The sequence below is a fragment of the Fukomys damarensis genome, unplaced genomic scaffold (assembly GCF_012274545.1).
Source record: "Fukomys damarensis isolate Sample0158 unplaced genomic scaffold, DMR_v1.0_HiC HiC_scaffold_32, whole genome shotgun sequence".
NCBI lineage: Eukaryota > Metazoa > Chordata > Mammalia > Rodentia > Bathyergidae > Fukomys > Fukomys damarensis.
The window spans coordinates 30,858,255-30,876,850 of record NW_022900944.1 but is presented as its reverse complement, the minus strand read 5'-3'; the positions used below and the strand labels follow the sequence as shown (position 1 = coordinate 30,876,850).

The 18,596-nt window shown below is 34.9% G+C and overlaps 1 protein-coding gene across 5 annotated transcripts in view; it reads left to right on the top strand.

The window, feature by feature from the left end:
* Positions 1 to 18,596, top strand: part of Terb1 (telomere repeat binding bouquet formation protein 1) — a 41,753-nt gene that overhangs the window by 16,003 nt on the left and 7,154 nt on the right. For 3 of the 5 annotated variants that reach the window (XM_010612163.2, XM_010612166.2, XM_010612162.2), the window contains exons 8-16: positions 25 to 140; positions 241 to 363; positions 5,759 to 5,911; positions 7,008 to 7,139; positions 8,381 to 8,506; positions 10,177 to 10,337; positions 16,068 to 16,411; positions 16,926 to 16,990; positions 17,383 to 17,478. In XM_010612163.2, the coding sequence (XP_010610465.1) occupies positions 25 to 140; positions 241 to 363; positions 5,759 to 5,911; positions 7,008 to 7,139; positions 8,381 to 8,506; positions 10,177 to 10,337; positions 16,068 to 16,411; positions 16,926 to 16,990; positions 17,383 to 17,478 (1,316 nt within the window). The remainder of the gene's footprint in view (positions 1 to 24; positions 141 to 240; positions 364 to 5,758; positions 5,912 to 7,007; positions 7,140 to 8,380; positions 8,507 to 10,176; positions 10,338 to 16,067; positions 16,412 to 16,925; positions 16,991 to 17,382; positions 17,479 to 18,596) is intronic. The other 2 variants (XM_010612165.2, XM_010612164.2) reach the window with 2 other exon arrangements.

Sequence of the window (18,596 nt, the reverse complement as noted above, 5' to 3'; positions counted from 1 at the left end):
ACTTATTTTCTTTTAACCTAATAGGACAGTTCTTTCAAACTATGAGTTCAATTTGTCAGATAAAAATGTTTTCCAGAAGTATCAGTTGTGGTCTTCAGTATGTAGTACTCTGTGTGTCTGTGTCAACAATCCTCAAAATGGTAATTATCTCATCTATTTAGATATAAAGATAAAAACCCAAGTGAAAACTGATATTTTCCAAATGTCAAATTTAAAATGATGGACTTTATCTTCTTTCAGATGAGAATCAGATGTTTTGCTGTTCACTTTTTCCACATGCTAATGAGTGGCTAATAAACTGCATGAAACCTGAGATAATTCGCCCTATTTGCTTATTTATTGGACTTACTCTTGCAAATAACAGTAAGTACTTATTTGCTAGGAGATGATAATTGAAGAAATATATTTTAAAGGGAAAAGTATTTAATTAATTGAATTAATTAGTTAATTTTATTGTAGTATTTTGGTCATTTGGGATGCATTTAGACTTTTGAAGATAAACTTTTAAGAATAAGTATTAGTGGGCAAATGTTGGGAAGGTAGTGTCAGGAACATAGTTTTTTTTATTTTCCCACAAAGCCTCATAAAACAGAGCAACTAGATAGCAAAACTAAAAATTCACAGATGGGCTCTGGATTTGGCTCAGTGGTTCTGGCTGCCTGCCTTGCAACTGCAAGGGCCTGAGTTCGATTCCCTGGTACCATAAGTAAATAAAAATCTCACAGAGTCTGTACTCTAACCACAGTGGGATTAATTTAGAAATAAGTAAAAATAAAACATCTATAATTCCCCAAATATCTGATAATTAAGGGCCCAAATTAGCAATGTCTTGTAAGCTGTGTATCACCACAGATCTTAACAGGTACTAAAAAGATAATAAAGAAATAGTAGAAACAACTTTATTCTACAAAATTTAACAATTTACATGAATTGTACAAATTCTTTGAATACAAACTACCAAAGCTCACTCAAATGATATTCAAGTTATATGTATATGTATTAAAGAAACAGAAATTGTATCTTAACACACAGAGAATTATAGGCCCTACTGATTTTTACTGGTGAATTCTACCAAAAGTCTCAGGGAAAAAAAGAGAAATAGAAGAAACACTTCCCAATACATTCTATAATGCATTCTGTGTCACACCCATGCCAAATCCCAAAAAAGACATTGTAAGAAAACTGCAGGCAATTATCTTTTTATGGACATAGACATAAAAATTTTTAATGAAATATGAGCTTGGGGTGTATAGAAAGTTCAAGCCTGGGCTATGTGTAAGACCCTGTCTCAACAAAAGTAAAAATAATAAAGTATGCTTAACAAGTATTAATAAATTGAGTCCAGCAACATAGAGAAAGGATAATACATTATGACCAAGTAACATCTATCCCAAGAGTACAAGACTGGTTAAAAATTAGAAAAGTCACCAGATTCATAGACTAGAAAAAAAGAACTATGTGATGATCTTAATAAATGCAGGGAAAGTATTTGCATAATTCAAAATACATTTATGATAAGAACTCTTACTAAGGAATAGAAGGGAACTTCTATAACATGATAAAGGACCTCTACATAATACTATATAGCTCACATAATTTATTATAAAGGACTTAGTCCTTTCACATAAAACTGAAAAAAAGGAAGGCTGCCCCCACTACTTTATTTTAATATTTTACAAATGTCCTCACCGGTATAATAAAACAAGAAAATGAAATGAAAGGCATAGAAATTGAACAGAAAGAAGAAATAATCATTTTTTCATATGGTATGAATATATGTAGAAAATTAAAGGTACTGGAACTAGTGACTTTCAGGAAGGTTGCAGGATATAAGGTTATATACAAAATCAGTTATTTCCCTATACTGCAACAAATAGGAAGAAAGAAATGATCCTTTATAATAAAATCTAAGAGGTCAATACCTAGGGAATAAATTTAATAAAATATATGCAATACCTGTGCTATAGTTTTTGTGTCCTCCAAGGGTTCATTGAAGGCTTGGTCCTCAGGATGTATGGCACTATTCAGAGGTAGTAGAACTTCTAGCAAGTGGAGTCTAGTAGAAGAAAGCTAGGTCTTCGGAGGTTTGCCTTTGAAGTGGATATTGAGACCTAGTCCCCTTCCTTCCTTTCTCTCTCTTTATGCCTCCCAGCTGTCACAAGGAGAGCAGTTTACTCTGACATACATCTCCATGATGTTTTGCTTTGCTACAAGCCCCAAAGCAACGGAGCCAACTGATCGTGAACTGAAATTTCTGAAGCTGTGAGCCAAAATATCAGCCTTTCCTCTAGAAGTTGTTTATCTCAAGTGTTTTGTTACAATGAATGGTGCAGTTGTGTGTATTCTGAAAAACCACAAAATATTGGGAAATAATGCTCATGGATTTTTAAGACTCAGTATTATAAGAATGTCACTTCTCAAATTCATCTTTAGATTCCTGACATTCTCAATCAGAATCGCAGCAGGCTTTTCTGATGGGCTGATTCTAAAAGTTACGTGGAAATTCAATGAGCAGAAAATAATGAAAACTGTTTTTGAAAAAGGACAAAGTTATAGGACTTCTATTACCCAATTTCAATATTTATTATACAACAATCATGAAAATGTGGCTTTGGTATAGATATATACATTTAGATTAAAAAAAAAATTTTTAGCCCAGAAATAGGCCCACAGATACAGTATAGGGTCATTGATTTTTATAAGGGTACTGTCAACTTAAAGGAGGAAAGGTTTTTTGGATGCATAGTTTCAGAGGCTTCTGTCCAGGTCACCTGGCCCCTTTGTTTCTAGGCCTGTGGTGAGGCATGGCATCATGGCAGGAAGCACATGGTAGAGCACAACTGCTTACCTCATCATATCTAGGAAGCAAGAAGAGCAAGAGAACTTGTTTTTATAAGTCCTTCCCCTCAAACCCATGGAGCTATGAATCCCTGAATAGATTCATCCATTCATGAAGTCAGAGCCCTCATGATCCAGTCACCTTCCAAAGGCCTTATCCCTGAAAACTGCTACAGTGGGAACCCAGCTTTCAACACATGAACTTTTGGGGTATGTTTAAGATCCAAATCATAACATGTGTCATAAGCATTCTGCGGGGGGAGAGATGGTATTTTCAATTAATGGGATAGGAAAAAATGAATATCTATATGCAAAACATTAATTTTAACCCCTATCTCACACAATATACAAAAAATTATTTTAAATTATCTATAGGCCTAAATATAAGAGTAAGAAATATAAAACTAGACAAAAACATAGGAGAAAATCCTCACAACTTGAGGGTTGATAAATATTTCTTAGATGCAAAAAGTATGATAAATGAACTTCACTGAAATTAAAATCTTTTGATCTTCAAAAGGTATTTTTAAGATAAAAAGACAAGCTGTAAACTGGGAGAAAATATTATGAAATGTATCTGAGTTTAAAAACCCTTGAACACAGAATATGTAAAGAATCAATTGTAAGAGGGCCAGGGATTTAGCTCAGTGGTACAGCACCTGCCTGGCAAGTGCAAGGTCCTGAGCTCAATTTCTGGTACCTCCCCCAAAAAGAATCAATTATAAGATAAAAACAACCTAATGATTAAAAGGTAGACAGTGGGCTGGGGGTATAGCTCAATGACAGAGCCCTTCACTTAACAATTTAAAAATGTGCAATGGGCTGAGGATATAACTCAGTGAAAGAGCCTTTGCTTATCATACACAAAAAGCCATTGGTTTGATCCTCAGCACTACAAAATAAAATATAAATGGGAAAAATATTTGGATAGATACTTTGCAAAAAAATGTGACTATAAATAAGCAGTTGAAAAGATGCTTAAGATTGTTGTCATCTGGGTCAGGGATTTAGCTCAGTGGTTCTGCTGCCTGTCTTGCAAGCACAAGGTCCTGAGTTCAATCTCTGGTACCAAAAAATAAAGATTGTTGTCATCAGAGAAATCTAAACTAAAACCCCCCCTCAGATACCACAACCCACCTGCTAGCATGGATAAAAGTAAAAAAGACTGGTAATGTTAAATGAGGTAAAGATGTGAAGCAATTTTAACTTTTATACATTGCGGATGTATGTCAATAATCAGGTATTTAAAACAAATACTCATGTTTCACATACAAAATAATACCTCTAGAGTTCTAATAATTGGAATCTATTTCCATGATACCTTGACATTTCCTGTTTCTCTAAATGACAGCTCATTTGGATGATAGAGGATTTCATTATTCTGAGAAAGCCCAGTATGAAATATGTTAGAGGAAATCTGAAATATTCAATATACAACCAGTATGAACTAGAATGTTTTGCTTGTAAGTCTGAAGTTTTATTGCTTAGTCTATAACCAAGAATCTTAATGCTAACATAGGGCAATTTTCATCTTGGCATTTAAAAATACATACTGTTAGTGTGCTGGAATTATAGCTCAGTGATAAAGCCCTTGTTCAGCATGCACAGAATTGAGTTTTAAACAAACTTTAAAAAAATTTTTTTAATTAAAAATAAATTTTAGTGAAGAAGCTGTTTTGGAGGTTCTACAATTTTGAAAAAGTTTGCTTATCCTTAAATAATGTTTCTTTATAGTATCTCAGATGTATAAAATTCTTGGTGTGACATATTTAGATTATTAATATATTTGTTTTATTGAGCGATAAAAAAATTAATCCTTGCCTTTTTTTGTGGTCTTGGGAATGAACCCAGGCATGCTCTACCAGTGAGCTACTTTCCCAGACTTTATTTTTTAGCCTCTTGCTAAATTGCCCAAACTGGCACCAAACTTTCAGCCCTCCTGCCTTAGTTTTCCTAGTAGCTGAGATTATAGATGTGTAGAATTATGCCTGGCTGAATTTTGCTTTTAAATCATGTTGGGTTTAATTTATAGAACTAGGCTACACCTAGAAAAAAGATTTGTGGCAGAATTATAACTGCTATCTGTTATATCCTATTTGTAGGATGGGGCTGTGAAGACTGCTGAACCATAGACCCATGGGATATTTTCCCATTAGAATCATTTTCAATAGGAGAACAAAAGGCTTTAGACTTAAAAAATATGTATCTGTCACTGGATCTTTTCTTGAAATATTGCTCGATAATAGGCTCCAAAAGTTAAAAAAAAAATAGATGTAAATAAGAAGGAGATATGTGGTTTTGGAACAGTTAAATAATTTTCCCTTTTGTAGATTTATGTACAAAGGAATGAGTTATGTTGGAATTCAGAAAATAAGCAGTTTGCTAATTTTAATACCAACCAACCAGGCATGGTGGCACACACTTACATTCCCAGCCCTAGGGTGGCTGAAGTAGGAGGACTGCTGCGAGTTTGAGGCCAGCCTGGGCTACATAGTGAATTCAAGGCCAGCCTGAACTGCATAGCAAGACTGTCTCAAAAAGACAAAACAAAAGAAAAACCAACCTACATGAATTAATCTATTACTTATAGTTCTATTGACTTAATGTTGAAGGATAGTTTAATAATAATATTCTTACAAAATAACAGCCGTCCTCGTTAAATGAAGAAAGATTTCTTCTACACAAAAAGCAGTATTGTAATATTATACATGTAGTTATATTGTCAAAGGGAAGTGCTTAAATACTTTTCTATATGGTTATGTATATGCACAAATAAAATTAGATTTTTAAAACTTATTTAATTTTTGGACTTGTATTTTAAAAAGTCAAGTTAATGGTATATTTGGTGCACATTAATTGAATGAAATAATATACTAGCCTTATTTGAGATATTAATAGTTCATCTGTTTTATTCCCTAAGCATATGTTCAGAAATACTTTGTATCTGTGGGTGGATTGGATATATTGTCTCAAGTGCTTGTACAACTGGAATCTGATTCACACGAGACTCCTTCCTATGCTAAGCTTGCAGTCGTAGTAGCAAAGACAATGGATGCATGTATTGCTGATAATCGTGAGTGAAAAATGCTTATAAGTTTTCTAAAATTGAATTTTATTTGAGTTCAGCATGGTGAGTGTTTAAATGGTAGATTAAAAACTAATACAGATTAGACAGCTTCTCAACAAATGGAAAGGAATCTTAGAAATTATCTAGTCCAATTCTTTTTTTCCCATGGAAGTTATACCTTCATATCTAGGCCTTCTAACTCCAAATCTAATGATAATCTGTAAATCTTTACAATAAAAGACTTCATTGGCAACTACAAATAACTGAGAAAGTATGTTAAAAAAAAACAGTGAGTATTTGTTATATGCTGAGCTCCAGAAATAGAAAATTTATTAAAAAACAGTCCTTTGCCCAGGCATGGTGGCTCACACCTGCAATCCCAGCACACGGGAGGCTGAGGCAGGAGGATCGCTATGAGTTCGAAACCAGCCTGGACTACATAGTGAGTTCCAGGTCAGTCTCAACTACATAGTGAGACCCTGTTTCAAAAAACAAAAACAACAATAACAAAAAAAGACATTCCCTTGAGGAAATCACAACCTTTTCCTTGGCATCACTATTGTTAGACTCTGGGTGAACTCTAGTAAAAGCCCATGAGAAAAAGTATGGTTTAAAATAATGGAATTCTTGAAATTTATCACCTCTCACCATAGGTTCAGTTACATTGCGTTGCATCATTAACATCAGTAGAACCATGGTCAGCTAAGAGAATATTTCAGTATTAGGCAAAATTTGATCATGTAGGTATGTCTTTACTACCAGTGTCCAATGTGGATAAGAAGAGATGTGTAAGATAAGAATGGACATACTCAGTTTTGGGGAAGATAGTATTACTTTACAGTTACAACATTATGCAGAACAACTAAAAAGAAGCCAAAAAGTTTGCTTTAGAAGGATCAGTGAGGACCATTATAGTAAGCCATCTTATTACAGTGAGTTCATATTGACACATGTGAACTCATGTATATTAGATGCTGTATTTGTATAATAGTGTATATATATTTATATATAAAATCCTTCTGGATTAGCTCTGAAAAACATATATGTATATTTATAAATTTTAAGTTTATACTTACTGTTTTTTTCTATTTTATACTAATAGCTATTTTTGGGGTAGTATTATCCAAGCACTGCATTGTTTCAAAACTTCTGGCATTGCTACCTCATGAAAGTCTGGATTCAGGAGAAAAATTTAGCATCATCCTTGCTCTTGGTCATTGCACAGAGGATTGTGGTTAAGTATTGAATTTATGTAGTGTGCTTATTAGAACAGTAGTGAAAATATATGGGTTTTTTTCCCCTTCTAATAATATAAAAAGCTTAAAGCATTTCTTTCTCCCAGTCATTTAGACCCTAAACTAGTTATTTTAGTTCATCATCCTTCTCCACCTATTGTATTCAGTTAGTCATTAAGGTCTATAATTCTACTTCTCTTGCCCCTTTCTTATCTCTTTCTGTCCTTTGCTAATATTACTGTCTTCATTCAGACCCTTAACCCCTTAGCATCTTTCATCAAGATTACTGCATATACTGCAAAAGCAACCTTCCTCTGCTCCTTTCCTTCCTTTTTGTTTTTGTTTTTGTTTTTTGAGGCAGGGTCTCACTCTGTAGCTTAGGCTGCCCTTGAACATACTGTGTAGCCCAGACTGGTCTCAAACTTGGGACTATCCTCCTGCTTCAGCCTCTTGAATGCTGGGATTATAGGCATGCACCACCATGCCCAGTGCTCCTTTCTTTATTTCTCCTAGTTTTAGTCTGCTCTTCATATTGCTACACAAATCTGATCCTGTTATCCCTTGATTAAAAACCTCAAATTTTTCTTTCTTTTGCTAGCTGTTACTTTCCCCTCTCTATTCTTTCTCCTCCTCTTTTTTATTTTCCTTCTTCTCTCTACTTCCCAATCTCCACTTTTCTCTGACTGTCCCCCAGACTCCTCCTTCCTCTCTTGCCTTCTTACTTTTCCACTCTTTTCCCATTAATGCCTTTACTTCTGCTTTTTTACTGCCCTTTTTCTTTTTCTATCAGTTCTCTGTTCTTTCTCTTAACCTCTGTATTATGTAAGATCAACCCCCTCCCTCTTTTAAATTTTCTATTTAACAGCATGGTCTCACAAAGTTGCTTAGTTGCCCAGGCCTGGTTTGATTTGTGATCCTCTTGCCTCAGCCTCTCAGTGTGCTGGGATTATAGGTGTGTGCCACCACACCTGGTTGCTCTACCTTTTTTCAAACCAAGTAAGGGCAGTTTGTTTACTCATCATCAGGTATGATACTACTCCAGCTACATCTCAGAAATCATCACTTATTTTGTATAAGGAGATTATTTCATAAATTGAAAATACTTTCAAAATTACATTTTCTTCTATCTTTAAAAAATGTGAGCTATGTTTATGATTATCCCAAGGAAGAATTATGGCTTTATTCATATAATTTATGATAAAAATAATTGTCTTCTATTTTAATTTATCATGTTTTCCAGAGGAAAATCAGTATGATCTTTTAAAAAACAATGGACTTCCACTCATGATACAAATTTTAACTGAATCTCAGAATGAGGAACTAAACAAAGCTGCTACTTTTGTGCTTTATAACTGCAAAAAGATTAGTAAGTTTACTGTTATATAAGAGAATATTGGGCTTGGGATTTAGCTCAGTGGTACCGCTCCTGCTTCACAAGAGCAAGGTTCTGAGTTCCATTCCTGGTACAGGAAGGAAGGAAGGGAGAGAGGGAGGGAGGAAGGAAAGGAGGGAAGGATGGAGGGAGAGGGAGAGGAAGTATCAACTAAGGTTTATAAATAGAATTTATATCTGCTGTAATGAACCATACCCTTTTAGCCTCCAGGTGATTTTTTTTTGGGGGGGGGGTTGAGACAGGGTCTTACTGTGTAGTTGAGACTGACCTGGAACTCACTATGTAGCCCCCCAGGCTGGTCTCGAACTCACAGTGATTCTCCTGCCTCAGCCTCCTGAGTGCTGGGATTACAGGCGTGTGCCACCATGCCTGGCTCCTCCAAGTGATTCTTATACTTGAAAAGCAGAGTATATAATTGGATATAAAATGTAGGGTACTTTCAGCATATACAGACCTGTCTAGAAGAGAGCAACAGTAGAGACAGTTCACTTATTTTATGTCACATGAGAAAATTTAGTTTGTAGGACATAAGAACTGAGAGTGATTTATTACTAAATCATAATATATGATATTCTTTTATTTATTTAAAATATGCTAAAATATCTGTTATGTGTTAGGCACCGTGCTGGGAATGGGGATACAGTGATAAGAAAAACATAGTATATATATTTAGAGCTTAGTTTAACTACATAAGACAGCAATATATAATCTTAAAAATTAGTCTATATATTATTATAAATTGATTTGAGGGAAGCCAGGCATGCTAGGGCACACCTGTAATCCCAGCATTTGGGAGGCTGAGTTAGGAGAATCACAAATTTGAAGCCACCCTGAAATACATAGTGAGTTCAAGGCTGACTTGGACCACATAGTGAGACCCTGTCTCAAAAAACCAAAACAAGAAGAAGATAGAAAGGTTATGAAGAGATGGACCTTATAACAAAGGAATCAGACCTAGACTTAAAATAGAAGCTCTTTGAAAGTGATTCTTGAGCTGAGATTTGAACGACTAGAGGTAACCAGGCAGAAAGAAGGGAACCAATTATGGTTGAGTTCTTGGGCCTGAAGAACAGTGAGGGTCAAAGGTTCTGTGGTAGGAGGGAGCCTGATGAATTCAAAGAATTGATGACTAGTGTGGCGGGAGCAGAAGGCAGTGGCCATTAGGAGGATTGTTGTCTTTGTGGAAGAAAAAATATGGGCATAATATATATGTTTTTAATATTTAAGAGATATAAGAAAGAACCACTTCATGAATACTGTTTTTAAAAATAACTGCTTTGGAGCTGCAGGTGTTCTTTAGTGATAGAACACACGCTTCCATGTGTGAGACCTTGGGTTTACTATGCTGCACTAAAAACAACAACAAAAAATACATTATGCCAATATCCATATCCTGAGGATATTTGTGTGTCTGGAATAACATTTTCATGTTGTTCTTTTTTCTCGTAAATCTGCAAAGACTAATTGATGACTTTTTGAGTCTTGGTCCTGTGCTAAGTATTAATTCCATTATTTTTGTACCAGTTAAAATAGCTTAGATGAACGAAATGTAGACAAGGGGTGAGATGGGGCATGAGGTTGTTCTTAAAATGTAACATTTCTAGTAATGTATAAACCCATCTTTTCCCCTCCGTATTACAAAGCTGAGAAATTATCTCTAAGTCTAGGAGAGTATTCTTTTGATGAAAATGAAGCAGAACAATTACAGGACATAAATGTAAAACAAAATAAGCTTGAAGAGCACTGGAAAACAGCAAAGGAAATCCTGCACAAAATAGATCTGCTTGAAAGAGAAGAAAATAAGGTTGGTTTCTTTCAAAGAATACAAAATTTTTTTCAAATATTTTTAACATTAGAGGTTAAGTGTGAAAACTTTTTCCTCTTCCCAAGTTATTTTTTAAAAATTCATATGTTTTTAAATATAAATTTTAATAGTAATAGTTGAGAAAATATCTGTGGATATAGAGCAAAAAATATTTTTAAAGCAGATATGATGGGATATAAAAGACACATGAGATCTAGCCTCTGAATAATAGGAGTTCAAGATGGAGAACAAATAATCTAGTAATCTTTCTTGCACTATGTACCCAACCCTAAATATACATACACAACACATGCACACCACACACTCCCAATAAGTACTTGTGGACACAGTCATATGTCACTTGACAGATATACATCCTAAGAAATGCATCACAAGACAATTTCATCATTGTGCAAACATCAGTTGTCATTATACTAATTCAGTTACTTGATTTGGCCTCTTGATGCAATCAAGACACATAGTAGAGCCAGTTGTGCTGGCACAAGCCTATAATACCAGCACTCTGGAAGGTTGATGGCAGGAACATTGCAAGTTAGAGCCCAGCCTGAGTAACATAGTAAGACCCTGTCAAAATAAAAAATTTAGGGGCCAGGGATTCAGCTCAGCGGTTTGGTGGCCTGCCTTGCAAGTGCAAGGACCCGAGTTCAATCCCCGGTACCAAGAAATTTTTTAAAATAAATAAATAAATAAATAATTTAAAAAGGGATGGAGTTATAGTTCAGTGCAAAGTCCCTGGATTCGATGACCAGTACTGAAGAAAAAGAAAAAAAAAAGATGCAGTAAACTTTCGATGTGTGAGGATGCTAATTTAAAACAACATACTATTTTATAGTAAACTTGGTTTTGTTAATGAGTAGAAGGAATGTATTCTAAAATAATCAAAAGTAAATGTAAAAGTAAATATGTAAACCAGTAATAAAGTCATTTATTATCACTTTTTCTGTGGGGGATACTGGGGACCAAGCTCAGGACCTTGTGCTTACAAGACAGGCATGCTGCCACTAAGCTAAATACCCAGCTGTTTATTATCATTATCAGGTATTATGTACTGTACATAATTGTACCTGGTATACTTTTATATAGCTAGCATTGCAGTAGGTTTGTTTATGGTGTCATCCTTGCAAATGCATGAGTAATAGATTGTGTTACAATGGCATGACAGGTACAGTGTTATAGGTAATAATAATATTTCAACTCTGTTATAATTTTATGGGATCACTGTCATATATAGTCTGTTGTTGACTGAAACATCGTTGTGTGACTCATGACTGTATATATACATTAATATTTTTTCTATGTTTGTACACTTTGTGTCTTGTATGTTCATGTAGAATAGTGATTGCCAGAAGCTGGGGCTAATGGTTGCATAACATTGTGAATGTCCTTAATCCCACCAAACTGTACATTTAGGGGTAGGGTTAGTAGTTCAGTCAGTTCACTTAGCATAATGTTTTCAATGTTCATCCATGTTGTATATAGTATGTATGAGAACATCATTTCTTTTTTTTTAATTTGGTAAAACATATAAAATTGATCGTTTTAACCATGTCTAAATGTATAATTCAGAGGCATTTTATATATATATTTATACTGTGTGTAATTCTCACCAGAACTTTTTTCATCATTGAAAATTGAAACTGTACCCGTTAAATAATAACTTCCTATTACCCCTTTCCCTTAGGTCTTGTTAACTACTTTTCCACTTTCTGTCTCTACAAATTTGATAGTTTAGATACTTTATATAAGTGGAAAGCATAACTTGCCCTTAATGCCTTCAAGGTTTATCCATGTTGTAGCAGGTATGCTGAGTTTTTCTGCACCAGCAGCTGATTCTCTGCCACTGCCAGATTTTTATCCAAGTCAGTTCTGAAATTGACTCCTGGAGTTAGCCCAGACCTCACAGGTCAGGGCACAGTCTTACAAGACTGCCCTAACTTTAGCCGTGTATATCAGCAGTCTTCTATACTTCTGACTAACTGGTATAAACTTGGGGGTTCCTATAACAGCTTCACAGGTTTGATAATTCATTAGTGTGACTCACAGAACTCAGGACAAAGCACATTTAACTATTTATTATATATGATAAAACTGAGAAAGAATCAAATGTTAGAGATGCACAGGGCAGAGTACAGTGGACAAAGACACAGCTTCCATGCCCTCTGTAGGCACTACCACCATCTCAGCACCTGATTGTTCATCAACCCTCACTGGAGGTTGGCAGTGGGGAGGGAAGCTGAAAGTTCCTACCCACTAATCATGTGTTTGGTCTTTCTGGTATTGAACCCCCATCCTGAAACTGTCTAAAGCAGTGGAGGCAAACCTATGGCAAGCATGCTATTGTGTTTTTCTTTTAAGTCAAAAGATGTTACCATTATTTTTTCTAAACTAAAACCTCAGTATTTAGGTTTAATAGCAGTGTGGGCACTTTGTGATAAATAAGTGGATTTTAGGTTGCAGTTTGGCCTCGGTTTCTGAAATGTTCACCATCCCTGGTTTAGAGGTTCCAGCTTGAGTCTTCTCTTAGCATAAGTACAGATGTAGTTACAAGGGGTTTGATAGGAGCAACAAAGGAAACTTCTTTCACCAAGGACCTTCTGAGGGTTTTAGGTTTTTAGGAGCTGTGTGCCAGGAACTGTGGCCAGAAACCAAATTTTGTTTGTTTTGTTTTGAGTCAGCATTTCACTGTGTTGTACAGGCTGGTCTTGAAATTGCAGGCTCAATTGATTCTCTGCCTCAGTTTTACAAATAACTGGGACTACAAGAACATGCCACTGCACCTGGCACCAATTATTATGCTACAGCATGTGTCAGAATTTCCTTCCAAGGTTTTTTCTTTGTTTGTTTTGATTTGGGTTTTTCCTTTTTTCTTTCTTAATCTCTAGCTTCATATTTCTGGTGATCTTTAGTTGTTGCTTATATTTAAGAGGGAGAATAAAAATTTCCTTAGAAATTGTTTTGATTTTTTTCATAGGTGAGTTTTTTTTTCATGTTATTTTTTGGAACTTTTGTCCAATCTCCTGTTTAGAAATGGTCAGTCAGTGTTCTGGAGTCAAAATGGGAATATGAGTATTCAAAATGCAAACATTGAGCCAGGGATTCAGCTCAGTGGTTCTAGCGACTGCCTCGCAAGCGCAAGGACCTGAGTTCCCCCGGTACCAAAATGCAAACATTTACTTGGTCTTTGTTTTTTGTTTGTTTGTTTGTTTGTTTGTTTTTGAGACAAGTTTTTACTATGTAGTCAAACTGGCCTTGAACTCACTATGTAGCCCAGGCTGGTTTAAATTTGCTGTGATCCTCTTGCCTCACCCTCCTGAGTGCTGGGATTAAAGTCCTACACCGCCACACCTGGCTTCAGTCTTTGTTTCCTGTAGAGCATTCTGCCATCTTTGCTTAGAGTTCTTCAAAGCAGAGACTGTGTTAGCCCATTCCAACCTTGGAAAGGAGGCAAAAGAGGGAGGGCCCTCTGATATCAGTTAACTAATGGCTAAATGTATGTTAGATGGAGATTGGGATCTAGTAACACAGCTGCTGCTTAAAAACTCTCTCCTAGTCTTGTTTTTACCTTCACCTTCACCCCTTCTACAGCAGTGATGGTGAACCTTTTAGAGACCGAGTGCAGAACTGCAGCTCAAAGCCCACTTATTTATCACAATATGCCAACAATGCAATTAAACCTAAATACTGAGGTTTTATTTTAGAAAAAACAACTCTATATTAATATCTGTTGTCTAAATGAAAAACACAATAATATGTGCCATAGGTAGCCACCACTATTCTGGAGTCTCTTGCTAACTCCAATTCTTAAGCCTTTTGAGGGTTTGACAATATATTTTAGATAGTTTCTTGGATTTCCCCACTGCTAGTTTTGGATCAGCATTACCACATCTGCTAACTAGGTTATATTTCACCTCTTTGCTTTCTAGTTTTGAAATTTTTGTTACCTGTATTTCATCTTCCATTGTTCCTTATTTAATAGGTTATATCCTTTTTAAAATGTGGTTTAATGGGTTTTATTGAGAGAAGCACAATCAAATATAGGCATTTAATTCATTTTTACCTAGAAAGTCACTTTTTACTTTTTGAAATATTCTGTTAGATGGATATGTTAGATATTTTTCTGATAAATGTTATTTCCAACTTTTAGCTGTTAAAATATTAGTAACATTCATTCTCTCACATTTTTTTCTTTTCCCTTTTAACTCTTCCCCTACCCATCCCACATGAAAATAAAGTGTTTGTAGATGGGGAGGGGAGGAGGGGGTGAAGAGAGGGCAGAGGTAAGGGGAAAAAATGAGAATCAAGACTTGTCATGTAGAGGTATAAGATCCCAACAATGAATGTAACTGTACTGTATCCCTAAAATGTACCAATAAACTCAAAGCTGAAAAAAATATTAGTAACATTAATATGGTGCACATTTAAAAGTAATCTATAGATTTTTTGCAGATGTGCAGTTGTCTATGAAAGTTATTGTCAAATGATTTCTTCATAGAGATTTTACCAATATATACACTCACCAGCACATTCATGAGTGTCTGTTTTCCCTTCACCCTATTTCTGCCAATGTGATATTTGAGGATATCTCTAAGTAGCTTTAATATTCATTTCTTTTATTACATGTGTGATGAAGGATTTTTTTCACATTTAAGAGATATTTGTGTTTCCTATCTTATGAACTATTCATTTGTTGCTCACTTTTCTGATATTACTCTTTTTAATTAGTGTTATTTAAAAATTGTCCTATAGCTGGAGATGTAGCTCAGTGGTGCCACGCCTGCCTGGCAAGCACAAGGTCCTGAGTTAGATCCCCAGTACAAAAAAAAAAATTGTCCTGTGGCCTTATTATTTGATCGCCATGGTTCTGCTTTTCTCCCTTTTTCCTTCTGAGTCTCTGTCTTGGTCTCTAAGAGAACTTTGGAAATTGTATGTTTCTGTATGTGCATATATATGTACACATGCACTAAGGATTGAATCTAGATCCCTGCACTGCTAGGAAAGACACTACTCCTGAGCTACATCTCTTTTAAAAATTTTTATTTTAAGACAGTCTTGCTAAATTGCCTAGACTGGCCTTGAACTTGTGATTCTCCTCCCTCAGTGTCTTGAGTAGCTAGGATTACAGGTGCATGCTCCAAACCCAGCTCAATAAAATTTTATGTGGTTAAGTACTTAATTTTCTTCTTTTATAATTTATTGATTTTATGTAATATTTAGAAAGGTTTTCTACTTCTTCGGAATATTAAAATATGCTTTCCTTTAGAACATACGTAATTTTTAAAAATTAAATATTTTGTTCACTTTGACCTTTTTTTTTTCATTTACCACATAGGTTTTTACCTTCTTTTTATGTAACTATGAGATGCCTAGATTATTTTCCCAAGTGGCTCTCTAATTGTCTCAACATTATTTATTGAATAAACTCCCTTTTTATTCCTAATGTAAACTGTCTTTTTTATCATGTATGTTCTCTTGATGGTCATAAGCTTTATACATTATTTTTAAAATATATGCTGGGCATGGTAGTGCATGCCTGTAATCCCAGCACTCAAGAGACTGAGGCAGGAGGATTGCCATTTGAGGCCATTTTGGGCTACATAGTGAGTTCAAGGCGAGCGTGAAGTACTTAGTAAAGGCCCATTTTAAAAAAAATGTAAAGTGGGTTATAATGAAATTAATTATATTGAAATAATTTGTCATTTTTATTTATAGGGAAATATACAAAGAGGAAAATATAAGAATATTTCATCCACAAAAATAAATATTCAAGATACACTGAAACATCTCCATGCAGATACTGATGGAGGTACCACAGCAGAAGATAAGGATAAAAACCAACCTAGAGAGCTCCAGAGCTTTAAGTACCCTGGAGTCTTTTCTAAAGCTTGTGCAAGTGATGACCAAAAAAAGACTCCGTTAAAGAATGCAAATCCAGTTAATGCATTCTATGCAGACAGAGGGCAAAATAAAGCTTTGAACAAAGCCACTTCAAGCTGCAATCAAAACCTATATGAAGAGACAACTTTTAACAAAAAGAATTTTGTTTCTCAGTCAAGGTGTAGTTTAATACTTGTATATTTATTTACTTAGCAAGCACTGTGTGTTACTGTGTGTGACACTGTTAAACGCTGAGGATATAAAATGCTAAAATATGGTTTTATGAGTAGTCTAAAGTGGGAAATATTGGCAAAAGAATTTGGATGAGTAAATATGGGCAAGTTCATCAAGGACCTTGCATGTCATAATCAAGATTTTTGGTTTTAACTTACAGGGTAAGGGGAGCCATTGAGGATTTTAAGTTGAATGACATAATCTGATTTGAATTTTAGAAAGAACACTATGAAAAAATGAAAACCTAAGTAAAGTCCTCTACCTGAAGTAACAGTGCAAGCATTGGCAATTAAATTTCCTAGGCTTGTTTTCAAACTTGGGATCCTCCTACCTCAGCTTCCCAAGAAGCTGGAATTATAAGCATATGCCACCATGCCTAGCCCCAGTTATCTTTACTTTTAGTAATTTGATGTCTGTTTTTTTTTTTTATTGCGTGTGTTATTTTGTTTTGTTTTTTAGTGACCATGCTTTTAAACATCCAACTCACATCGTCAAGAATACAAAACAGCAGTTACCAGAAACAGGTATGATTCAATATATTCTCTTTTTGTTTTTCAAGAAAGCAAGTATTTAGGGGCCAGGAATTTAGCTCAGTGGGACTGTGCCTGCCTAGTACAAGATACTGAGTTCAATCCCCAGTACTTGGGGGAAAAAAAAGAGTAGGTGATTGATATAGCTAAAAATGTACATTAATATATCTGCCCTCTAAAGAATAGGCCACACCTTTGACTCTTTCTGGTGTAAATGCCTCTAGCACTTTTTACTAATGTCCAGAATCTTTGTGTTTATCTACCAGGATGACCGAATGTGTAGTACTAAGCTAAAATTTGTTAAAAATCTTGAAACTTAATAAATTTTATAAATGTCAGGACTTTTTTCATCAAAATTCTTACATTTTACAATTTTTTTTTGCCAGATCCATTTATATTATGTTCGGACATAATAAATAAAGAAATTGTCAATTTTCAAGCAACTGACAACTGCTCCAAAATGTTAAATTATAGATGCTCAGGTAAATATTTTTTCATTACAATTGTTTCATAATTGAGGCTGCATATATTTACCTGGAATATGTTTAATTTTTATTTTTATTAGTACATGATTGCATCATGGGGAGTTGGTACATACACAGCATATCTTAATGCTTTTTACTGGAATTGACAGTAGTTCTGCTTTTGTGACTTAAACTTCATTTCCTTTAAGAAATGACAATCTGGAGCATGAAAGCATTAAATTAATACCTTCTGTCTGCATTATGTGGGGCTCCCAGCATTTGTTTACATAATACAGTTGACACCCATTTATCATTCTGTCATTGCCTTTTTGTCACAATGCCATCTATAGGATTAACTTTACTGAACAAAATAAACATTTTTTATGATTTTAGAGATCAAATAAGTAGATATATATTCTAGATTATGCTCCAAACATTATAGGCATTAAGTAATAGTACCTATTTTTATCTTTATAATAAATACATGTTCCTAGTCCTCCATGCTCTATAATCTTCTATAGTACTTATTTTTATAATGTTCTACAGTACTTATTCCATCCCTATTGTTCTTTCACACCCCAGTATATCTTCTTTGTTCAGGTTCACTGGGTTTTTTCTGGTTTTTTGAGACAGGGCCTCACTGTGTTGCCCAGGCTGGCCTTGAACTCACTATGTAGCCCAGGCTGGACTAGAGCATAATCCCCGTCTCAGCCTACTGAGTGCCAAGATTACAGGTACACATACCCACACCCAGCTTGTTCATGCTTACTGCTGTACTCTATCAAGAAAATTAAAAGTACTCCACATTCAGTTTAGACTGTTACTATTCTTAGCCAGGCCTGATGGCATATCCCATATTCCTAGCACTTTGGGAGGTTGAGACAGGAGGATTATAATTTCCAGCCCAGGCTAGGTAATTTAAAGCAACTTTTTGAGACCTTGGAATGAATCCCCAGTTCTGCCAAAACCAAATAAAAATTTAAATTTAAAATAAATAAATAGAGAAAAACATCACTGTTCTTCCATATTTTTAGTTTTTAGTTTTTTGTTTCATTAGTACACATTGGCAGTTCATGTGGTTTACAATCATCTCGGGGTTTACAGTATCATAGCTTTTTTTTTTTTTTTTTTTTTTT